This window comes from Bubalus bubalis, chromosome 16 (assembly GCF_019923935.1).
Source record: "Bubalus bubalis isolate 160015118507 breed Murrah chromosome 16, NDDB_SH_1, whole genome shotgun sequence".
NCBI classification, from domain to species: Eukaryota; Metazoa; Chordata; class Mammalia; order Artiodactyla; family Bovidae; genus Bubalus; species Bubalus bubalis.
In genome coordinates, this window is record NC_059172.1 from 76,116,856 (window position 1) to 76,140,003 (window position 23,148).

Consider the following 23,148-nt stretch of genomic DNA (forward strand, 5'->3'; position numbering starts at 1 on the left):
TTGTGGTGGGGTTAAAAAGTCATAATATTAAATAAAAATTAGAAGACCACATCTATAAACTGATCCCATGTTCTTTCAGCAAAACAAAATATATGCATATGTTTCTGTTAGTATATCTGTCTGTAACTCAAATGAGAAAACATCAGAGGCTGTTTGTTTTTGCAAAAGTTATACTTATGGATATGAGACTCCCAGGTGGTGCCAGTGAAAAAGAATCCACTTGCCAATGCAGGAGACATGAGAGAAACAGGTTCTACCCCAGGGTTGGGAAGATCCCCTGGAGGAGGGCTTGGCTACCCACTCCAGTATTCTTGCCTGGATAGTCCTATGGACAGAAGAGCCTGGCGGCTACAGTCCACAGGGTCACAAAGAGTCGGACACAACTGAAGCAACTTAGCATGCACTCATGTTTACTTATGGGTAGCAAGATCAGAGATTATTTTGATTCTATAGTAAGGATGTATTTCTTTTATAATAAAGTTTAAAATTAGATTTCATGGGAAGCTTAAAATACCACTATTCCTTTGATTCTGATCCTCATAAATTATTCTGTAAGAAAAATGATTAAGAGAAGGACCCTTCTGACCCAGAAGGCAATGCCAAAAGAATAAATGATACTGCAATACCAAAAGGAATACTCACAGGTTTAGAAAGGAACCAGATGCCTGTTTCTTTGAAACTTCATTCATATGTAAGTAAAACTTTCAAGTTGGAAAGTAGTAGTGTTTGTGATCTGTTAGCACCTGTGAAATAACTGTGCCACAGTTGAGAGTTGCTTCCTGGAAATACACTTTGTTAGATACTGAGTACGGAGAAGGCAATGGCACCCCACTCCAGTACTCTTGCCTGGAAAATCCCATGGATGGAGGAGCCTGGAAGGCTGCAATCCATGGGGTCGCTGAAGGTCGGACACGACTAAGCGACTTCACTTTCACTTTTCACTTTCATGCATTGGAGAAGGAAATGGCAACCCACTCCAGTGTTCTTGCCTGGAGAATCCCAGGGACGGGGCATCCTGGTGGGCTGCCATCTATGGGGTCGCACAGTGTCGGACACAACTGAAGCGACTTAGCAGCAGCAGATATTGAGTAAGTGAGACAGATGAAGCAGATGTGGAGGTACTGAAGGTGAGAGTGACATTCGGAATCAAGCTGCAACATTTTGGCCTGCTCAATGTCTTTATCATTATTTAAGTCAGTAAATGGACCAAATGAGCTCTCAGTAAAGGCTAGAATACCACAACCACTGCAGCAGAGTGAATTTAAGTGATTTACTGGTGTTTCTTTTGTTAAACGAGAATTCACATAACCTTCTAAAATGTCATTGAGAAATTTTCGAGTTCTTCTTTGAAGAAATCGCTGTTAGTTGTACAGTTTTCAAATATTCCAGTATGTACCTCACTAATATACAGTTATTAGGGTCAAAGCTGCGAGACTGCCTTTGAAGAAAAGTTGCCTTATAATAAGATCATTTGGGGACTTTAATAGCTAATTCCCCTTGAAGGGTTTCCCAGCAAGTTTTTCATGTTGTAAGTTGCAAAATAAAAGTCATGAACAAATTTCCAAATTTTTCTTTTTATAAGATATGATGAGAGTTTAACTCAAGTACCACTTTTAAAACCAAGCCCTTTTTGATTGATATCAACTGCATCTTTCTAACATGCTCTTCCAACAACACAAGAGAAGACTCTACACATGGACATCATCAGATGGTCAATATCAAAATCAGATTGATTATATTCTTTGCAGCCAGAGATAGAGAAGTTCTACATAGTTGGCAAAAACAAGACTGGGAGCTGACTGGGGCTCTGATCATGAGCTCCTTATTGTCAAATTCAGATTTAATTGAAGAAAGTAGGGAAAACCACTGGGTCATTCAGGTATAACCTGAATCAAATCCCTTATGATTATACAGTGAAACTGACAAATAGATTCAAGGGATTAGATCTGATAGAAAGAGTGCCTGAAGAACTATGGACGGAAGTTTGTGACATTGTACAGGAGGCAGGGATCAAGACCATCCCCGAGGAAAAGAAATGCAAAAAAGCAAAATGGCTGTCTGAGGAGGCCTTACAAACAGCTGTGAAGAGAAGTGAAAAGCAAAGGAGAAAAGGAAATATATAAGCATCTGAATAAAGAGTTCCAAAGAATAGCAAGGAGAGATAAGAAAGCCTTCCTCAGTGATAAATGCAAAGAAATGGAGGAAAACAACAGAATGGGAAAGACTAGAGATCTCTTAAAGAAAATTAAAGATACCAAGGGAACATTTCATGCAAAGATGGGCTCAATAAAGGACAGAAATGGTAGGGACCTAATAGAAGCAGAAGATATTAAGAAGAGATGGCAAGAATACACAGAAGAACTGTACAAAAAAGATCTTCACAACCCAGATAATCACGATGGTGTGATCACTCACCTAGAGCCAGACATCCTGGAATGTAAAGTCAAGTGGGCCTTAGAAAGCATCACCACGAACAAAGCTAGTGGATGTGATGGAATTCCAGTAGAGCTCTTTCAAACCCTGAAAGATGATGCTGTGAGAGTTCTGCACTCAATATGCCAGAAAATTTGGAAAACAGCAGTGGCCACAGGGCTGGAAAAGGTCAGTTTTCATTCCAATCCCAAAGAAAGGCAATGTCAAAGAATGCTCAAACTACCGCACAATGGCACACATCTCACACGCTAGTAATGTAATGCTCAAAATTCTCCAAGCCAGGCTTCAGCAATATGTGAATCATGAACTTCCAGATAGTCAAGGTGATTTTAGAAAAAGCAAAGGAACCAGAGATTAAATTGCCAACATCTGCTGATTCAAGGAAAAAGCAAGAGAGTTCAAGAAAAACATCTCTTTCTGCTTTATTGACATGCCAAAGCCTTTGACTGTGTTGATCACAATAAACTGTGGAAAATTCTGAAAGAGATGGGAGTACAAGACCACCTGACCTTCCTCTTGAGAAACCTATATGCAGGTCAGGAAGCAACAGTTAGAGCTGGACATGGAACAACAGACCGGTTCCAAATAGGAAAAGGAGTATGTCAAGGCTGTATATTTTCACCCTGCTTATTTAACTTATATGCAGAGTACATCATGAGAAATGCTGGGCTGGAAGAAGCACAGACTGGAATCAAGATTGCTGGGAGAAATATCAATAACCTCAGATGACACCACCCTTATGGCAGAAAGTGAAGAGGAACTAAAAAGCCTCTTGATGAAAGTGAAAGAGGAGAGTGAAAAAGTTGGCTTAAAGCTCAACATTCATAAAACGAAGATCATGGCATCCGGTCCCATCACTTCATGGGAAATAGATGGGGAAACAGTGGAAACAGTGTCAGACTTTATTTTTTTGGGCTCCAAAATCACTGCAGATGGTGATTGCAGCCATGAAATTAAAAGATGCTTACTCCTTGTAAGGAAAGTTACAACCAACCTAGATAGCATATTCAAAAGCAGAGACATTACTTTGCCAACAAAGGTTTGTCTAGTCAAGGCTATGGTTTTTCCAGTGGTCATGCATGAATGTGAGAGTTGGACAGTGAAGAAAGCTGAGTGCCAAAGAATTGATGCTTTTGAACTGTGGTGTTGGACAAGACTCTTGAGAGTCCCTTGCACTGCAGGACTTCAACCAGGCAGTTCTAAAGGAGATCAGCCCTGGGTGTTCATTGGAAGGACTGATGCTAAATCTGAAACTCCAGTACTTTGGGCACCTCATGGGAAGAATTGACTCATTGGAAAAGACCCTGATGCTGGGAGGGATTGGGGGCAAGAGGAGAAAGGGATGACAGAGGATGAATGAGTTTGAGTAGACCCCAGGAGTTGGTGATGGACAGGGAGGCCTGGCGTGCTGTGATTCATGGCGTCACAAAGAGTTGGACACAACTGAGCAACTGAACTGAACTGACTGAACTGAACCAGACCATCTAACTTGCCTCCTGACAAATCTGTATGTAGGTCAAGAAGCAACAGTTAGAACTGGACATGGAAAAACAGACTCGTTCCAAACTGGGAAAGGATTGGTCAAGTCTATATATTGTCACCCTACTTGTTTAACTTCTATGCAGAGTATGTCATGCAAAATGCCAGGCTGGATGAAGCACAAGCTAAAGTCAAGATTACCAAGAGAAATATCAATAACCTCAGATACTCCAATGACACCACCCTTATGGCAGAAAGTGAAGAAGAACTAAAGAGCCTCTTGATGAAAGTGAAAGAGGAGAGTGAAAAAGCTGGCTTAAAAATCAACATTCAATAGACTGAGATCATGGCATCCGTCCCATCACTTCATGGCACATATATGGAGAAACAGTGGAAACAGTGACAGACTTCATTTTCTTGGGCTCCAGAATCACTGCAGATGGTGACTGCAGCCTTGAAATAAAAGACAGTTTCTCCTTGAAAGTAAAGCTCTGAAAAACCTAAAAAGCATATTAAAAGGCAGAGTCATTACTTTGCTGACAAAGTTCCGTTTTGTCAAAGCTACGTTTTTTCCAGTAGTCACGTATGGATGTGAGAGTTGGACTGTGAAGATAGCTGAGTGCCGAAGAATTGATGCTTTTGAACTGTGGTGTTGGGGAAGACTCCTGAGGGTCCCTTGTACTGCAAAGAGATCACCAGTCAATCCTAAAGGAAATCAATTCTGAATATTCTTTGGAGAACTGATGGTGAAGCTGCAGCTCCAATACTTTGGCCACCTAATGCAAAGAGCTGACTCATTAGAAAAGTCTCTGCTGCTGGGAAAGATTGAAGGTGGGAGGAAAAGGGGACAACAGAGAATGAGGTGGTTGGATGGTATCACCACCTCAATGGACATGAGTTTAAGAAAGCTCACAGAGATGGTGAAGGACAGAGAAGCCTGTTGTGCTGCAATACATGCGGTTCCAGAGTCGGACATGACTGAGGGACTGAATAACAACAACATATAAAGATAACATAAATATCCCATAGAATACTTTCTAAAAGTGTGAAGAAAGGCATTTAGTTTATTAATTTTTTTAATTGTTGTATTTATTGCTAACAACTTCAGCTTTGTTAGATTTATTATTAAATACTATCTGACCTATCTAAAACACTTAGAGAATAGGAAGCTAATATAATTATTACAGAGTTAAAATTTTATAGATACCTTTATCCAAAACAAGAGGGAATTCTTTAATCACTAAATTAATTTGGTTATATTTCATAACTACCTCCTGCCCTTACTAATTTCCTCAGTAATTAGAAAAATAGTATTCTTATTATAAAAAAAATATCAGTGCAATCGCACATTTGCTTTTGGTAATTTAAAGAGATATCATCTAAATACCATAGATTTTTAAAAACTTTTGAGAATAGTGAAAAAAAAATACAAAACAGGAGAACTGTAAGACCTTCTCTCTTTCTCTGCAATAAAAACATATATAATAGAATACAGTGTAATTACTTGCATGAGCTGTGTATATAGCTGAGCATTAATATTTAGAAAAGAAGATAAAGGTCTTCAAATCTTAAATCATTATGATTTCAAATACAAACAAACACAGGATGCCTAAAAAAAATGTAGTGGATATAATTAAGTACCCTGTAAGTATCTGTTTTTCTATCTCATGCAGAGTACACTAGAAATGCCGGGTTAAATTTTGTTCTTATATCTTTGAAGTATTTCAGTTTCAACGCCTGACTTTGGTGCTTTAAAAATGGTGAATTTCATCCTCTGCACATTCTTTCTTGCTCCTGCAGCTAAAACACTGTAAAGTTTACACATAATACATTTCTTGAGGATAATGCTGAGCCTTGTGGCTCAGGTTCTTTCAAATCCTCCTCTGCCATAGATGCAGACAACCAAATGGAAACGAAGCTCATTATTTATAAATTGTTAACCACTTCTAAATATGCTTCACACGACCAGCTTCACTGAGATCTTACATCCATCCTTGCAAGCCTCATAAAACAGTAGCAGGCTAAAGTTGCACACTTAACATTAATTCTCTTCGGAGAGAGTACAGCCTTAACAATTACCCTGAAAAAGGTCAGATATCAATCCCTTTATGCTGACTCTGATGCCAAATTGAGTCACCCTGTGGGTTTGGATGCTGTATGACTTTCGCATTTTCATGCACTGTGTACTCAGTACTCAGTGCTCTGCTCTGCTCCTCTGACTTATGAACCACTGATTAAGCATTAATATTTTTCAGAGCACCTCACATCATTTACCGCTATACTTTATATGTATTTTTATAGAAGAGCTCAGATAAATATTTAAAATCAAGCTATAGCGATAGGTAACAAATGAATTTATGTAAAGACCTGTCGTTTTAAATATTTTTGTTGTTGCTTACCTTTGCATACTTAGTTGCTTAGTTGTGTCTACCTCTTTGTGATCCTTTAGACTGTAACCCACCAGTCTTTTCTGTCCGTGGGATTTTTCAGGCAACAATCCCGGAGTAGGTTGCCATTTTTCTCCTCTAGAGGATCTTTGTGACTCAGGGATCAAACCCATATCTCCTGCATCTCCTGCATTACAAGCAGATTCTTTACCCACTGAGTTATCAGGAAAGTCCTGCTTACCTTTAATTGCCTGTAAAAAATTAATAGCACTGCATGAATACTGGACAGAAAAGATTTAAATACAGAATCCAATAATTATGATCTAGTTTTATCACTAATATTTTAATTCCCTAGTTCATATGTTTTTCACACTTAGTAATTGAGATAGAATTCTGAAGTCTACTATGAAACGAATCACCAGTCCAGGTTCGATGCACGATACTTGATGCTTGGGGCTGGTGCACTGGGATGACCCAGAGGGATGGTACGGGGAGGGAGGAGGGAGGAGGGTTCAGGATGGGGAACACGTGTATACCTGTGGCGGAATCATTTTGATGTATGGCAGAACCAATACAATATTGTAAATTTAAAAAAATAAAATAAAAAAAAAGTATCACAATATTCAGGAAACTTAAAATATGGGACTAGATTAGATATTTTAAAATGTATCCTTTATCATATTGACATTTTAATCTTTATTCATAAATATTGCCAAAATTCTAGTTCTACTAATTCTAACCCATTTCTTGAATATTATATGCATTCAGTATTTTTATTATGTCTCTAACTTGACCTACTAAGTAACGAAAAAACAATGCTAGTAGTTGCAAGACTGAATTGGTGGCAATGTCATTCTGGCTTAATAGACTACAGTTTTATTAAATAATGTAAGTTCAGTTGTCCCAGGGTCATTTGATTAGGAAATATTTAATGAAAGCATTAATATTTACTCCTACCCAACCTCCAGCTGGAATTTCATGGTGTGAGATCACCAGGTTAATTGAGTTTTATCACAAAATCTCTAGATCACTTTAGAAATAACTGTAATGCACATTCCCTAAGGTCTTATCTATGAGAAGTAGGAAAACAGAGGGAAAATTATTAACATATACCTAGATTCTGCTCACCCCTTCAGCCTAGGTATTATTAAAAATTTGAGCAACTGATGAAAATTTATCTGGAAAGAAATTAAAAGTCACTTTTCTTTCCAAACCCTGGACAGGAATATGGAGTAAACACAGCCAAGTCTTGCTTTGCTGCTGCTAAGTCGCTTCAGTTGTATCCGCTTCTGTGCGACCCCATAGACGGCCTCCTACCAGGCTCCCCCATCCCTGGGATTCTCCAGGCAAAAACACTGGAGTGGCTTGCCATTTCCTTCTCCAATGCATGAAAGTGAAAAGTGAAAGTGAAGTCGCTCAATCGTGTCCGACTCTTAGCTACCTCATGGACTGCAGCCTACCAGGCTCCTGCGTCCATGGGGTTTTCCAGGCAAGAGTACTGGAGTGGGATGCCATTGCCTTCTCCGAAGTCTTGCTTTAGCCAATAGAAACACAAGAATATATAGGCATTGAATTTTCTGTAGATCTATGGTTTCCATCAGTAGCAAAAATCTGTTTTTTTAGAAACTTACTCATGGGAATACACCTGTGAGGATAATAGAAGCCTAATTCTTCCCCTTGAATTTTCACTCTTTTAGTTCTCCAGAGTAAAATAAGTATTAAAATGTAGGATTTATAGTTTAACTTTGTAACCCAATCAAATTTGGAAGGAGTAAACCCAATATTCAATTATGTTCACCAGATGGGAATATAGATTGGCGCAGCCACTATGAAACACTAACTTGAAAAGATACATACAACCCTTCTGTTTACTAAAGCATTATTTACAGTAGCCAAGATATGGAAACTACTTAAGTACCCATCAAGAGAGGAATGGATGAAGAAGATGTGATATATACTTCAAAACAAGATAACCAACCAAATAGACTCATAGAAAAGGACATTTGTGGTTACCAAAAATGGCGGGTTGGGGGAGGAGAAATCGAATAAAGATGATCACAATGTACAAACTTCTGGTTATAAAATTAAGCACTAAGGATAAAATATACTTCCAAGGTGGGCTACTGGTAAAGAAAATGCCTGCCAGTGTAGGAGACAGAAGAGATGTGGGTTTGATCCTTGTGTTGGGAAGATCCCCTTGAGGAGGTCATGGCAACCCACTCTAGTATTCTTGCCTGGAGAATTCCATGGACAGTGGAGCCTGGCAAGCCACAGTCCATAGGGTCAGAAAGAGTAGGACAGGACTGAAGTGACTTAACATGTGCAAATATTAAAAATGAAAGTTGTTAGGAGAGTAAATCCTAAGAGTTCTCATCACAAGGAGAAGTTTTTTTTTTTTTTTTTCTATTTATTTGATATTGTATGTATATGGGATGATGGGTATCCTCTAAACCTATTATGGTGATCATTCATGATATAAGTCAAAGCATTGTTTTGTACACCTGAAATTTATACAGTGCACTGTCAATTATATCTCAATAAAACTGGAAAACAATATGCTCACTGGAGAATAGTACAGGGTGTTAACTAAAGTGCAGTTATATATAGTTATAATTTATCAAGTTCTTACTATGAGCCAGATGAAGTAGTTCTAAAGTTCTAAGTGCTTTATATGAATCGATTTATTTAGTCTCTACCACAACATATGAGGGAAGTCTTATTTTTATTCCCATTCTAATGACAATGAAATTAGGGCACAGACCTATTCATGTCTTGTCCAAAGCCTTAGAGCTGCTATGAGGTACACTCCAGATTAAATGAGTCCATCTTACTTTGGAGCATATATTACAGATCGGTTTACTGACAGATTCAAAATTCTCAATCAATAAAATGAATGGCGAAGATAGAGGAGGCAGATGTACACATCACAGCCAGGAAAAGACATTTTGTTCCAGGAACTCAATCATGATGTCAGTAATATATGATTATAAGATGCTGACAAGTTTTCTATCTTGGTTTTTATGTATTTTAAGGATAACTTGGTTTGTTTAACATTCCTCTACTAATGCTTTACCCAAGTGTGTGTGCCTGATTAGTCACTCAGTTGTGTCCGACACTTTGGGGCCCTTTGGACTGTAGCCCTCCAGGCTCCTCATTCTATGGGATTCTCCAGGCAAGAATACTGGAGAGGGTTGCCATGACCTCCCCCAGGGGATCTTCCTGACCCAGGGATCAAACCCACATCCCCAGCATCTCCTGTATTGCAGGCAGATTCTTTACTCACTGAACCATAGAGGAAACCTTTACCCAAGTGTAACATTTTCCCAATATTCTGAGATTGTAAATTCCATGAAATCAGGAACCACTTGTGATTTACTTGTAGCTGTATCCCTAGTTCCTAACACATAGTCAACGAAGAAATGTCAAACAAGTCAATGAATGCTGAATGAGGAAATAGTGAATTTGGAAGAAATGATGATTGAGTCTACTAAAAGCAAGCAAGGAGTTATGTGTGGAAGGAATCCAGTCCAGACACCATCAAATTGTCACTTAGCATGTATATTTATTTCACTAAGCCTCTTTGAAATCCCAGGCTCAGAATTTAGACCCAACCTGGACTTCCCTGATGGCTCAGACAATAAAGCGTCTGCCTACAATGTGGGAGACCCGGGTTCAATCCCTGGGTTGGGAAGATCTCCTGGAGAAGAAAAGGACAACCCACTCCAGTGTTCTTGCCTGGAAAATCCCATGGACAGAGGAGCCCGGTAGGCTATAGTCCATGGGGTCACAAAGAGTCATACATGACTGAGCGACTTCACTCACTATTTTCTAGTTCTTAAATAATAGCTATTGAAGTGATAAGTAAAGATAGATTCTGAACCCTGAGTAGTGGTTACCATATGAACTCTCTTGGGAGATGCCTTTTAGAATAGACATCAGTCAATTTTTAGAAGCTGATGCAGAACCAAAAAGGGAGAGTGAGTAAAGACATAGAAGTAGGTGTTAGAATGGGAGTAGGAAAATAGTGGAATATCAAAGACTTGAATCTGGATCCAAGTAATTGAGACTAGAGTAAAGGTGGAATTCATCTGGGAGGGAGTCCATGTTCATGAAAAATAGCTTTTAAGGGCTAGTTTGAATGGAGATATCTATATCTATATCTATATCTATATCTATATCTATATCTATATATCTATATATCTATATATATATATATATATATATATCAGTCACTCAGTCGTGTCCAACTCTTTGTGACCCCATGAATTGCAGCACGCCAGGCCTCCCTGTTCATCATCAACTCCCGGAGTTTACTGAGACTCATGTCCATTGAGTCAGCGATGCCATCCAGACATCTCATCTTCTGTCGTCCCCTTCTCCTCCTGCCCCCAATCCCTCCTAGCATCAGAGTCTTAAGCAGCATATACCTATGTTTAGGTTGAAGAGACAAATAAGAACTAGGAAAGGAAATAAGCAGTAGTCAATGAAATAGCAATAAAAACAGAGATTGTAATATCCTAGAATCACATGAACAAAATGTTTAAAGGAAAAAGGAATGGTTAACCTGCTGAAAACTGATGATAGGTCTAGTAGAGTGACCTGCTCTTTGTTAACTTGAAAGAGAGCTATTTTTGTGGAGTGGTATAAGCAAGGCTACTTGAAATAGGCTCAAGGGTAGAGGGGAGAAGAGGAATTGAACATGATGACTATCCATAACTTTTTTCAAGAAGTCTTGCTATAAAGGAAAATTAGTGGAAGAAATGGTAGGTCAAGGTGGCCTCATTAAGGTTAGAAGAATCTCTGTACAGTTATGGGAATAATTTAACGGGGAGACAACAATTGGTGCTGATGGAGAGATAGAGGGGATTTTATACAGTGATTTCCTTCAGCAGTCAAGATAGGATGTAATAGAATTCAGTGCACACAACTGTTCTTTAATAGATAGACATACTGTTTATATATAACATATCAGTGGATGCAAAATAGAGTGTATGCGTGCACATACAGTCAGTAGGAGCATGTGAGGGACACTTTCTTCTGATTGCTTCTACTTTCTCAGTGAAATTTATTATTGTTTCTCCATCAATCAGTAGTGTGCAACTCTTTGTGACCTCATGCACTGCAGCACACGAGGCTTCCCTGTTCTTCACTGTCTCCCAGAATTTGCTCAATTCATGTCCATTAAGTCATTGATGCCATCCAATCATCTCATCCTCTGTCATCCTCTTCTCCTTCTGTGCTCAATCTTTCCCAGCATCAGGGTCTTTTCCAGTAAGTCGGCTCTTCGCATTAAGTGGCCAAAGTATTGGAGCTTCAGCTTCAGCATCTGTCCTTCCAATGAATATTCAGGGTTGATTTCCTATAGGATTAACTGGTTTGTTCTTGTAGCCTAATGGACTCTCAAGAGTCTTCTCCAATGCCACAATTTGAAATCATCACTTCTTTGGTGCTCAACTTTCTTTATGGTCCAACTCTCACATCCATACATGACTACTGGAAAAACCATATCTTTGACTAGATGGACTATTGTTGGCAAATTGATGTCTCTGCTTCTTAATATGCTGTCTAGGTTTGTCATAGATTTTTCTTTCAAGGAGCAAACATCTTTTAATTTCATGGCTGCAGTCACTGTCCGTAGTGATTTTGGAGCCCAAGAAAGTAAAGTCTGACACTGTTTCCATTGTTTCTCCATCTATTTGCCATGAAGTGATGGGACTGGATCCATAATATTCCTTTTTTGAATGTTGAATTTTAAGCCAGCTCTTTCACCTTCATCAAGAAGCTCTTTAGTTCCTCTTCAGTTTCTGCCATAAGGGTGGTGTCATCTGCGTATCTGAGGTTGTTGAAATTTCTCCTGGCAATCTTGATTCCAGCTTGTGCTTCATGCAGCCTGGAATTTTGCATGATGTATTCTTCATATAAGTTAGCTAGCTAACTGCATATCTAGCTCTCTACCTGCCTTAAAACCTGAATTATTGAGCTTTCACCTCAAGCACATGCATGCGTTTTCCTGCATTCTTACCATCTTCTTATACCACAGACCAACCTCAATTTCTTACTTTCCCTTCCTTACCTCTGATTCAGTCAGTAATTTTATTGACTTTACTCCCATACAGATGATCACCTAAGTTCTCACTAATCTTTGTCTCTTTTACAGTTTTAGGCTTTTGAGTAGCCTTTTTTCCCTTTTAGCTTGATCCAAATGGCCCTTCTTTTTAAAATGTGTATTGTTCTCCAGACATTTCATCATTGGCCCTTTGTTTACTTATCCAGACTTATCTCTTTTCTCATCTGTGTTACTCTCATCCTAAGCTCCAGACTATTATAATCTACTAAATTTGTGCCATCTGCCTTTCTTTTCCAGGTCTTCATGTACTCTCTCCCTTTTGTACAGAGTATCTTTTTTTCCCTACACAGAGTTTTGCTGAAATAATCACTAATGCATTTCCAGGACTCACTTGGATAGAATTCCATCTGAAAATCATATTCTGATGTCCCTAAGTAGTGTTGCTGAGTCGTGTCCAACTCTTTGCGACCCCATGAATCGCAGCACGCCAGGCCTCCCTGTCCATCACCAACTCCCGGAGTTCATTGAGACTCATGTCCATGGAGTCAGCGATGCCATCCAGCCATCTCATCCTCTGTCGTCCCCTTCTCCTCCTGCCCCCAATCCCTCCCAGCATCAGAGTCTTTTCCAATGAGTTAACTCTTCACATGAGGTGGCCAAAGTACTGGAGTTTCAGCTTTAGCATCATTCCTTCCAAAGAAATCCCAGGGCTGATCGCCTTCAGAATGGACTGGTTGGATCTCCTTGCAGTCCAAGGGACTCTCAAGAGTCTTCTCCAACACCACAGTTCAAAAGCATCAATTCTTCAGCACTCAGCCTTCTTTAGAGTCCAACTTCACATCCATACATGACCACAGGAAAAACCATAGCCTTCACTAGATGAACCTTTGTTGGCAAAGTAATGTCTCTGCTTTTCAATATGCTATCTAGGTTGGTCATAACTTTCCTTCCAAGGAGTAAGCGTCTTTTAATTTCATGGCTGCAGTCACCATCTGCAGTGATTTTGGAGCCCCCAAAAATAAAGTCTGCCACTGTTTCCACTGTTTCCCCATCTATTTCCCATGAAGTGATGGGGCCAGATGCCATGATCTTTGTTTTCTGAATGTTGAGCTTTAACCCAACTTTCACTCTCCACTTTCACCTTCATCAAGAGGCTTTTTAGTTCCTCTTCACTTTCTGCCATAAGGGTGGTGTCATCTGCATGTCTGAGGTTATTGATATTTCTTGTGGCAATCTTGATTCCAGCTTGTGCTTCTTCCAGCCCAGCATTTCTCATGATGTACTCTGCATATAAGTTAAATAAACAGGGTGACAATATACAGCCTTGACATACTCCTTTTCCTATTTGGAGCCAGTCTGTTGTTCCATGTCCAGTTCTAACTGTTGCTTCCTGACCTGCATACAAATTTCTCAAGAGGCAGGTCAGGTGGTCTGGTATTCCCATCTCTTTCAGAATTTTCCACAGTTGATTGTGATCCACACAGTTAAAAGCTTTGGCATAGTCAATAAAGCAGAAATAGATGTTTTTCTGGAATTCTCTTGCTTTTTCCATGATCCAGCGGATGTTGGCAATTTGATCTCTGGTTCCTCTGCCTTTTCTAAAACCAGCTTGAACATCAGGAAATTCACAATTCACATATTGCTGAATCCTGGCTTAGAGAATTTTAAGCATTACTTCACTAGCATATGAGATGAGTGCAATTGTGTGGTAGTTTGAGCATTCTTTGGCATTGCCTTTCTTTGGGATTGGGATGAAAACTGACCTTTTCCAGTCCTGTGGCCACTGCTGAGTTTTCCAAATTTGCTGGCATATTGAGTGCAGCACTTTCACAGCATCATCTTTCAGGATTTGAAATAGCTCAACTGGAATTCTATCACCTCCACTAGCTTTGTTCGTAGTGATGCTTTCTAAGGCCCACTTGACTTCACATTCCAGGATGTCTGGCTCTAGGTCAGTGATCACACCATCGTGATTATCTGGGTCATGAAGATCTTTTTTGTACAGTTCTTCTGTGAATTCTTAGGTTGAGTGAAAGGATTCTCCAGCTATGGATTAAAGTCCATAGATTCCTGAATTTACTTTTTCCTCACAGTGAATTAAAGTTGCACACACAGTTATCTTTATTTTCCACTATATAATTTGCTTCTTGAAGTCTGATGCAATACAATTTTCCCTCAGAATCCATGGGAGATTGTTCGGACCCCTGAGGATACCAAGATCTGAGAATGCTTAAGTCTCTTGTATAAAATGGATTAGTATTTGTGTATAACCCACACACATCCTCTTGAACCCTTTAAAACAACTCTGCTGCTGCTGTTAAGTTGCTTCAGTCGTGTTCGACTCTGTTTGACCCCATAGATGGTAGCCCACTAGGCTCCCCCGTCCCTAGGATTCTCCAGGCAAGAACACTGAAGTGGGTTGCCATTTCCTTCTCCAATGCATGAAAGTGAAAAGTGAAAGTGAAGTTGCTCAGTCATGTCTGACCCTTAGCGACTCCATGGACTGCAGCCTATTGTATAATAACTACTACAATGTAAATAGTTGTTGTTGTGCAGAAAATTCAAGTTTTGTTTTTTGGAACCCCTGGAAGTTTTTTTCCTTGAATATTTTCAATTTGTTGCTGATTGAATCTGGGGATATAAAAGGCCAACAGTATTTGTTCACTCTTGTAACTCATAGCATTTATCCCCTACCAAGTTCTCATTACATGTTTTTTGAATACATGATTGAATGAATAAATTGTTAGATTTCTAGTAGCAGCTTTGGATTTACTTTAATTGATGAAAAAGTAATTTTCACTGCAACAGATGCAACTGATTACATAACAAATGAAGTCCTGCTGTGAAGCACAACAGCCAAATCCTAATTTGGCTCATCTCTATTTACATGGAGTGTCATAAGCCAATTACTGTACCACTTGGACAGTATGCATTTTATATGTGTGTGTGTGTGTATATATATATATATATATATATACACACATACACATATATATGTATATATTTTTTATAGTCATGATAATGATCCTGGCTTGTTTGAACTTCATTATGACCTTTCTACTTTTCCATTAATTATCTTTATCTACTTTTAAGAACTATAAACCACTTTCTCATACTCCATTTTAATTTTTAACACTTGCATGGTATATTTCTTTTTTTCTTTTTATATATGAACAAGGTAGACAGCTAAAGCACAAAGCAACAAGACTGCACAGAGAAATGAATAGGTTCAGAGACTTCAATTACAAACTACCTTAAAGGAAAACTCATTCTCTTTTCATTACCTTACACCTCTAGGTGCCAAAACTTGCATTTAATTTCAGGTTTTAAAGGAGATTTTATGTCTACCCATAATCTGTCCTCATACAGTTTGCTCAGGAGAGCTTAGCTATTTTCAGTTAAAATTGATCCACCTTTACCAGACTTATGGTTGAACACAAAGACTAAAAGACATCATTCTGTTAACAGCTCTTGATGAGATTGGACTACAGCTATTGTGTTCATTTTAAAGGGTGGAGTACATCTAAAAATACACCTTTTTGAGTTTCAGAGAAATCATATTTACTATTTCACAGAAGAGAAAATGTTAAATTTAATTTGATGCTTAACACTTAAAGTGTTACTTTCAAATCACAGTAATGCTTCATGCATTCCAAATTATCTCTATAAGACAGGATAATGATTCTAAATAATCTGAATTGTAAGAGTTTGCTCACAAATATAAAATTTTATCCAAAATAAATTATCATCCATTAAGTTGAAATGTCAAATACCCTGAACAAAAATGTCTGACTCATATAAGTATTTCCACAGTCAACAGATTATTGAATACAATCAATATTAGACATAGAAAAAATCCAATTCCTGATTTTTTTTTATAATTCAACATAATTAGTTTGTGTTTTTAAACATTTGATCTACATATGAAACTGACTTCCCTGTGGTCACGAGTTAGTACAGTCTACTTCAGACACTATGCATATATTTTCTAAGGAAAAGTCTCAGAAATTAAATATGAGAAATGTTGATAATATCATGATATACATTATACATAACAGATCCTTAAAAAAAAATCTATTTTTCTTTTTTTACATTCCATAGTGAATTTGACTACTTTTCAAGAATGTGAAGCATAGCTTACAGGCTAGTCAAAATATATATACTTCAGTAGACATATTTTCTACCATATGGTAAATTTTGGGTGATGAAGATCCAATCTATATTTGTGGAATGTAGTTGATAATGCTTTTTTCCTCAATTTTAAATAATAAAGAAGGAACTTATTTCATATGTGAGGATGGATATTTTAGATTAAAGCCAAATATTCCTGCCAAAGAAAATAAACAAATTTAAATTCGAATGGATTCCTTCCTTCCTTTTTTCTTTTTCTTTCCTCCTTTTCTTTCCTTTTATTTCATTCTTTTCATTCAACCCTAATGTCTCTTCTTTCTTTCTTTCTTGCAAGACACTAATGTTATAAATAGTAGAATTTTCAGAACGTACTCTAAAATCTGTCTGTAAAATTTTACTTTTTACAGCTCCCACTGTAGTTTCCATTTGATTTCATCTCTAAGGGAGATTTTCAGCAATGTCTTCAGAAGAAAAGTTCTTATTAAAGTCTTCTAAGAATTCATTTTATTATTATCATTCTTTTACAGAATATTCTGGAGCTCTTCCTGGCCTCCCTACTTCATATGCTGCTTTGCAAAGAATTAAGAAGAGTTCCTCTTCATCCCTGTATGGTTCAAGGACTAGACCACGATACAGTAGCCCTTCATTAGGAACGCTGAGCGTTTCTTCACCGAGCTGGCGAGGGGCACCTCAACATTATTATTCCCCCATCAATCTTTATCATCCCTCAGATGCCTTCAAACAAGATGGTAAGTGTGCAAAGGAAAATTACACCTGTTGGAGTTAAGCAGGGAAAAAAGAATTTATTCAAGACTATTAAGATACAAGTTAAGCCTATTGTGATAGAGGAGAGAGGTTAAACTCAACTCTGAAACAGCAGTGAGTTTTTAAGATCTGGAAATGTGGAGGACATTAAGGAAGACTTTGGCCACTGTGAGTAGGCTATCTGTGATAATCGTTGCTTCTTAAAGTTAACCTCTTACCATCCATAGAGACTGGGAAATAGGGAGTCTCTGTTTCTTGATGACTACATTAAACAAACCAAAAAATGGGTCCCAATTCCTTGAAAAAGACATTTTTAGGTTTTAAAACTGGTAAGAGACTGGGCAATGGTCTACATTTCACAGAAGCAAAGAAAGAATTTATAATTGTGGAATTTCTGAAGTAAATTCTCTAAGAAAATGGAGGTTAGGGGACCATAGTCAGAAGGAAACCAGTCAAAGGTTTAGTGAAGCTGAGGAAAATGTTAGTATCTTGTTAGTGAAAGTGTTAGTTGCTCAGTCATGTCCAAGTCTTTGGGATCCCCTGGACTGTAGCCCACCAGGCTTATCTACCCATGGAATTCTCCAGACAGGAATACTAAAGTAGCCATTCCCTTCTCCAGGTCTCCTGCATTACAGGTAGTTTCTTTACCATCTGAGCCACGAGGGAAGCCCAAAGTCAGCTTGGTCATAAGTTAGAGCTATGTTCCATGCATCTTTCAGTTTTTTCCCCCATGTATTTAATTATACTTGTTTCCATTTCTGATTTAGAATTAGTTTCAGTACAGTCACTCAGTTGTGTCCAACTCTTTGTGACCCCATGGACTACAGCACACCAGGCTTCCCTGTCCATCACCAACTCCTGGAGTTTACTCAAACTCATGTCCATGGAGTTGGTGATGCCATACAACCATCTCATCCTCTGTCATACCCTTCTCCTCCGGCCTTCAATTTTCCCAGCATCATGGTCTTTTCAAATGAGTCAGTCCTCCACATCAGGTGGCCAAAGTATTGGAGCTTAAGCTTCAGCATCAGTCCTTCCAATGAATATTCAGGACTGATTTCCTTTAGGAGTGGTCTGACTTCCTTGCAGTGCAAGGACTCTGGAGAGTCTTTTGCAAGACTACAGTTCAAAAGCATCAATTCTTCAGTGCTCAGCTTTCTTTATAGTCCAACTCTCATATCCATACATGACTACTGGAATATATTTATATTATATTGTAATATATATAAATATTATATATACACATTTATATACTGAAAGCAAAAATATAACATTTGAAAGGACAATCTGACAATGAATATCAAAAGCATCAATACAGTCATATCCTTCTGTCTCATATTTTATTTCTAGAAATGTGCTTCATATGAGGAAGTAATAAGCAATGTACACAGAGATATAAGTATACACAGCATTATTTGTGAGTAGAAAATAATAAATAATTTAAATTTCCAACACAAGAGTGTTAAATAAAGGATGACTATGCAGCTATTAATATTATGGTTTGAACAACATTTTCTAAATGTTCTCTTTATTATTTTGGGGTATACCAACAACACATTACAAGGTTAGTTAACAGAGGGAAGCACTAGTATTTGATTATTACTAGCTTCTCTACCAGATTCTTTTGCATAGCTTATATCAGTAATACTCTCAACAAATATATGAAGTAGATGCTATTACCGTCTTCCTTGTAAGTGGAAACTCAGAAGACATATAAGCATCTTTGACAAGGTCACATTTCTAATAAGTAACCAATATAATTTTAAGTCTAATACACTTTGGGCTATATTTCAATTATGACTGATAAAGGGCTAAACATTCTGAGAAACACCTTGCAAGAACTGAACTACTTGGATGAATCCTAGGAATGTCAAACTAGGTTGTGATATTAAGCCCAGGTAAACAGACTCATGCCTTATGATTATGCCAGTTGTTGCCATGTACACTGTCATTTTATAGTGCTGTCATTTAAATTGAACTTAAGCGTGGTGTTAGTTCCTTAAAATGTTTTATTTTTCAGTGTACTTATAAGCTTTAAGCTTTCATAATATGTTCTGTGGGAGAAAATCAATAGGATTAGGAGATAAGTCACAGCTTCGATGAAAATATTTGCAAAAGGCACACCTGATAAATGACTGTTATTCAAAATGCACAAAGTACTTTTAAAAATCAACATAAGAACTCAACAAAATGAGTTAAAATGGCCAAAAAGACCTTAACAGACTTGTCATCAATGAAGATATGCAGATGTAAATAATTATATGAAAAACTACACCACATCCTATATCATCAAGGAAATGAAAATCAAAACAATGAGATACCATTACACACTTATTAGAATGGCTGGAATCCAGAACACGGAAAACACCAAATACTGTTGAGGATTTGGAGCAACAGGAATACATGCATCTTGCTAATGGGACTAGAAAAATGTACAGTCTCTGGAAGAGAGTTTGGCAGTTTCTTGTAAAACTAAACATACTCATCACATGGGAGAGATGGATAAGCAGAATATAGAAGATTTTTAGGGCAGTGAAAATACTCTGAATGTTATCATAGTGATGAATATATGTTCTTATACGTTTGTCCAAATCTACAGAATGTACAACACCAAGAGTGAACCCTAACATAAACTACAACTTCCACTGATTATTATGTGTAAATGTAGGTTCATCTTTGGTAAAAATGTAGCATTCTGGTGAGTGATATTGATAATGGGAGAGAGTATGCATGTTTGAAGATGATATAGGAGAAAACCTTCCTCTTAATTTTGCTGTAAACCTAAAACTGCTCTAAAATGAATTATTTAAAAAAATCCATTACTTTAATGTCATACTCCTCAGGTAGAGATGTGTTGGAATTTGTGTTATTTAGGCAACATTGTTTATTTTATGGGATGATACCAAGATAGAATGTATTGACTGATCACTGTGGGATACTCTTGTGTCTGTTCCTTTATTCTTTTATTCCAAATATACTTCATGTGGCTTGCAGCGATATATAAAATACAGCTAGAAAATATGAATTAAAACACATGAAAGTAAGGAAAACATGAAACTTCAGGACATAAAATGGAGCTGGGTTTGAAACTAATTCAGAGTATCTACTGTAAATGTCTATAAATCTGTCATAGGTTAGTCCCATTTGGGGTAATTAGTTAAAGAAAAAGAAATTTTGGTCAGCTACATATTTCCCACTGGTTTAAGGACTAAAATGAAATAGATAGTAGAAATGCAGCTATTTCCGACACTAAGATTAGACAAATTTTCTTAAGGGCCCTCATTAACAGCTTACTGTTTGATGTAATGGTTAGTGACCCAGACAATATTCTTGATGTGTACATAACAATGAGTTTCATCTGCTCCAATAAAGATAGATGAAATTCAATTATCAATAGCAAAATGGGAAGTAATTATCTAACATTGTGCTCTTTTAATCTTTAATGTGCATACAATCACTTGAGAGCCTTGTCAAAATACACCCCCTTTCAATAGATCGGGAGTGAGGGCCATATAAGCTGCATTTATCAAAACCTTCCAGGTGATGCTTATGCAGCTGGTCTGTGGACCATGCTCAGAGTAGCAAGGCTCTAGGCTGCAAACTAGTTTGATATAATTTAAGTCTTCTGTTGCTCTTGTTTGATCTATATTTAGAGGATCAGAAAGAATGGATAGACTGAGTATTTTCCAAGTAATCTTCCATAACTGTTTTCTCATCTGAGCGTTTGAAAGATCTTGGCTAGATGTGACTTTGAGTTTGTTCTCTCTGATAACAGCCTGACATATGGCTTTTGTCAGGTAATTCCCTTTAACCTTAATAGAGAGTAAAACTGGTGTTGACATGCTTTTGTGAAAAACAAGAAAACTAACAGAGCCTGAATAGAATGTCATTTCATTCCTGCTCAAGTGAAGCCCAAAAGTATCCCAGATAGGGTTAAGATTTTTCTGAGCAACATAAAAGTGTAGTTTGCAGAGCAATTTGGGAAAGCAATTCCACTTTGGTATATACCACCTGGAGTAACCCTCCCACACGTGCACAAGAAAATATAAAAGTATACTCACTGCAATATAAGTTTAAAAACAAAAAAATTGGAAACAACCCACATGTCCATCAGAAGGGAAATGGATAATACATAAATGGTGTTTTTCATTCATTGAAAAATTAAAACTGTTAGAGGCAAACATCTTTATACAACAAAATAGATATATTTCAAAATATAACATCTAGTGAACATAGAAATTTGCAGAATATCACCTACAATGTCACTTATGTAAAAAAGTAAGAATCAAAGAAATATATTGAGTTGGCCAAAAAGTTTGTTCATGTTTTTCCAACTATCATATGGAAATTTTTAATATATGATGACCTGTAGTAAGTAGACTATAAAACTGATCACAGTGATTCCTACTTGCTGGTATTTATAATGTGATCCCTTTTCTTCCACTGCTGGATGAAGCTAGTAACCTTCTGGAGAATAGATTATGACTACATTTCTTCCAACACTGAGTTATAAAAGACTCTGACTTGCATCTGACTTCTGTTCCAAAGAAGAACGCTTAGTCAGGACCTGAGTAAACAAATCTTGACTGATTTTGGGATTGGCTGCCTAAAAAGAGTACTAACCTGTTGAGTTAATCACAAGGTAACACAGGAAAATAAAATACATGAAACTTATAAAAAAAAAAAAAAAACTTAAAATCACAATATTGTAAGAAGAATGCCCTGTAGAAAATATAGAAGGATGATGAAGACATCAACAAAATAAAGTTTTATGTTTATTATCTCAAAGTCTCTGTTTGTAATGAAACCAGATGTGGTTTGACTTGTCCTCTGGATCTGTGCCTTTCACAAGGTAGGACGTCAGCCTCATCTCAAGGCTCAGATAGGTACAGATCCGCTTGTTAGCTCACTTACCTCACATACTGTTCGCAAGATTCAATTGCTCAGGGTTTTTGGAGCAAGTGCCTAAAACTGCTCATCAGCTATTGGCCAAAGGCCATTCTCAAGGGGGGTTTCCATAAGGTAGCTCACAGCGTGGTAGCTGATTTCCCACAGCAGGAGCAGGTCAGAGCAAGAGAAGGCAAACAAGATGGCTACAGTAAAGTATCACAGTGAGTCTCTGACTCTTGGTTGAGGTGAGGAAGTAGAGACAGGGAAATAAATAAAATTTGAGCTAGACTCAAGAAGGGGAGAAGAGAAACTGAGCGTGCCTAAAAGAGAGAATGTTGTTCATTTGAGCTGAGCAATCAGAGGAGTCCTCTAATTGTTCTTTCTGTTTCAACCTGATACTGTTATTTTGGATAATTATAGTGATCACTTCAAATTATTCCAGTGAAACGTTCCATAGACCAAAGGGCATTATCAAGTTTTTAAAAACTGAGTTGTAAATTTATTCTAAAGTAGTTGTTTGAATGCAAGGAATATCATTTAATTGATTTTAAAAATTGACTGTTTAAATTAGAAATGCTCATGGTAGTATAGGTTAATCAAAAGCCTTTATGAATCAGCACCTCAATATCTGCAAAACATGTTCTTGTTTTGGATTTTCCAATGTAGACAAGGACTATTAATCACTGTTGATATTATACCTGTTACTGCCATTATAAAAGAACAACCAGTAAATTGGTCTTTGATTTCATCTCTTTTTTGTTATTGTTGTGGTTTTAATGGGAGTAAACATAACTAAGTGTAGGGTGCATTTTATTCTTCTATATGTGATCTGATAGATAAGATATTTTCTTGCTGGCAGAAGGATAGTCTGGATTAGGAGTGATTCTGACTACAATGTTTAGTTTTTTACTGGTGAAGCCCATTTATGGGATTCAGAGAATACAAATGCAACCTCATGGGAAAAAAATTGTGGATCTTAGAAGTTGTCACTGTTTA

General features: G+C 37.5%; 1 protein-coding gene across 1 annotated transcript in view; it reads left to right on the forward strand.

Moving 5' to 3' along the window:
* Positions 1–23,148, forward strand: part of CNTN5 (contactin 5) — a 1,686,091-nt gene that overhangs the window by 1,020,345 nt on the left and 642,598 nt on the right. Inside the window, exon 4 of the mRNA XM_025266987.3 lies at positions 17,025–17,246. Within this exon, the coding sequence (XP_025122772.3) occupies positions 17,025–17,246 (222 nt within the window). The remainder of the gene's footprint in view (positions 1–17,024; positions 17,247–23,148) is intronic.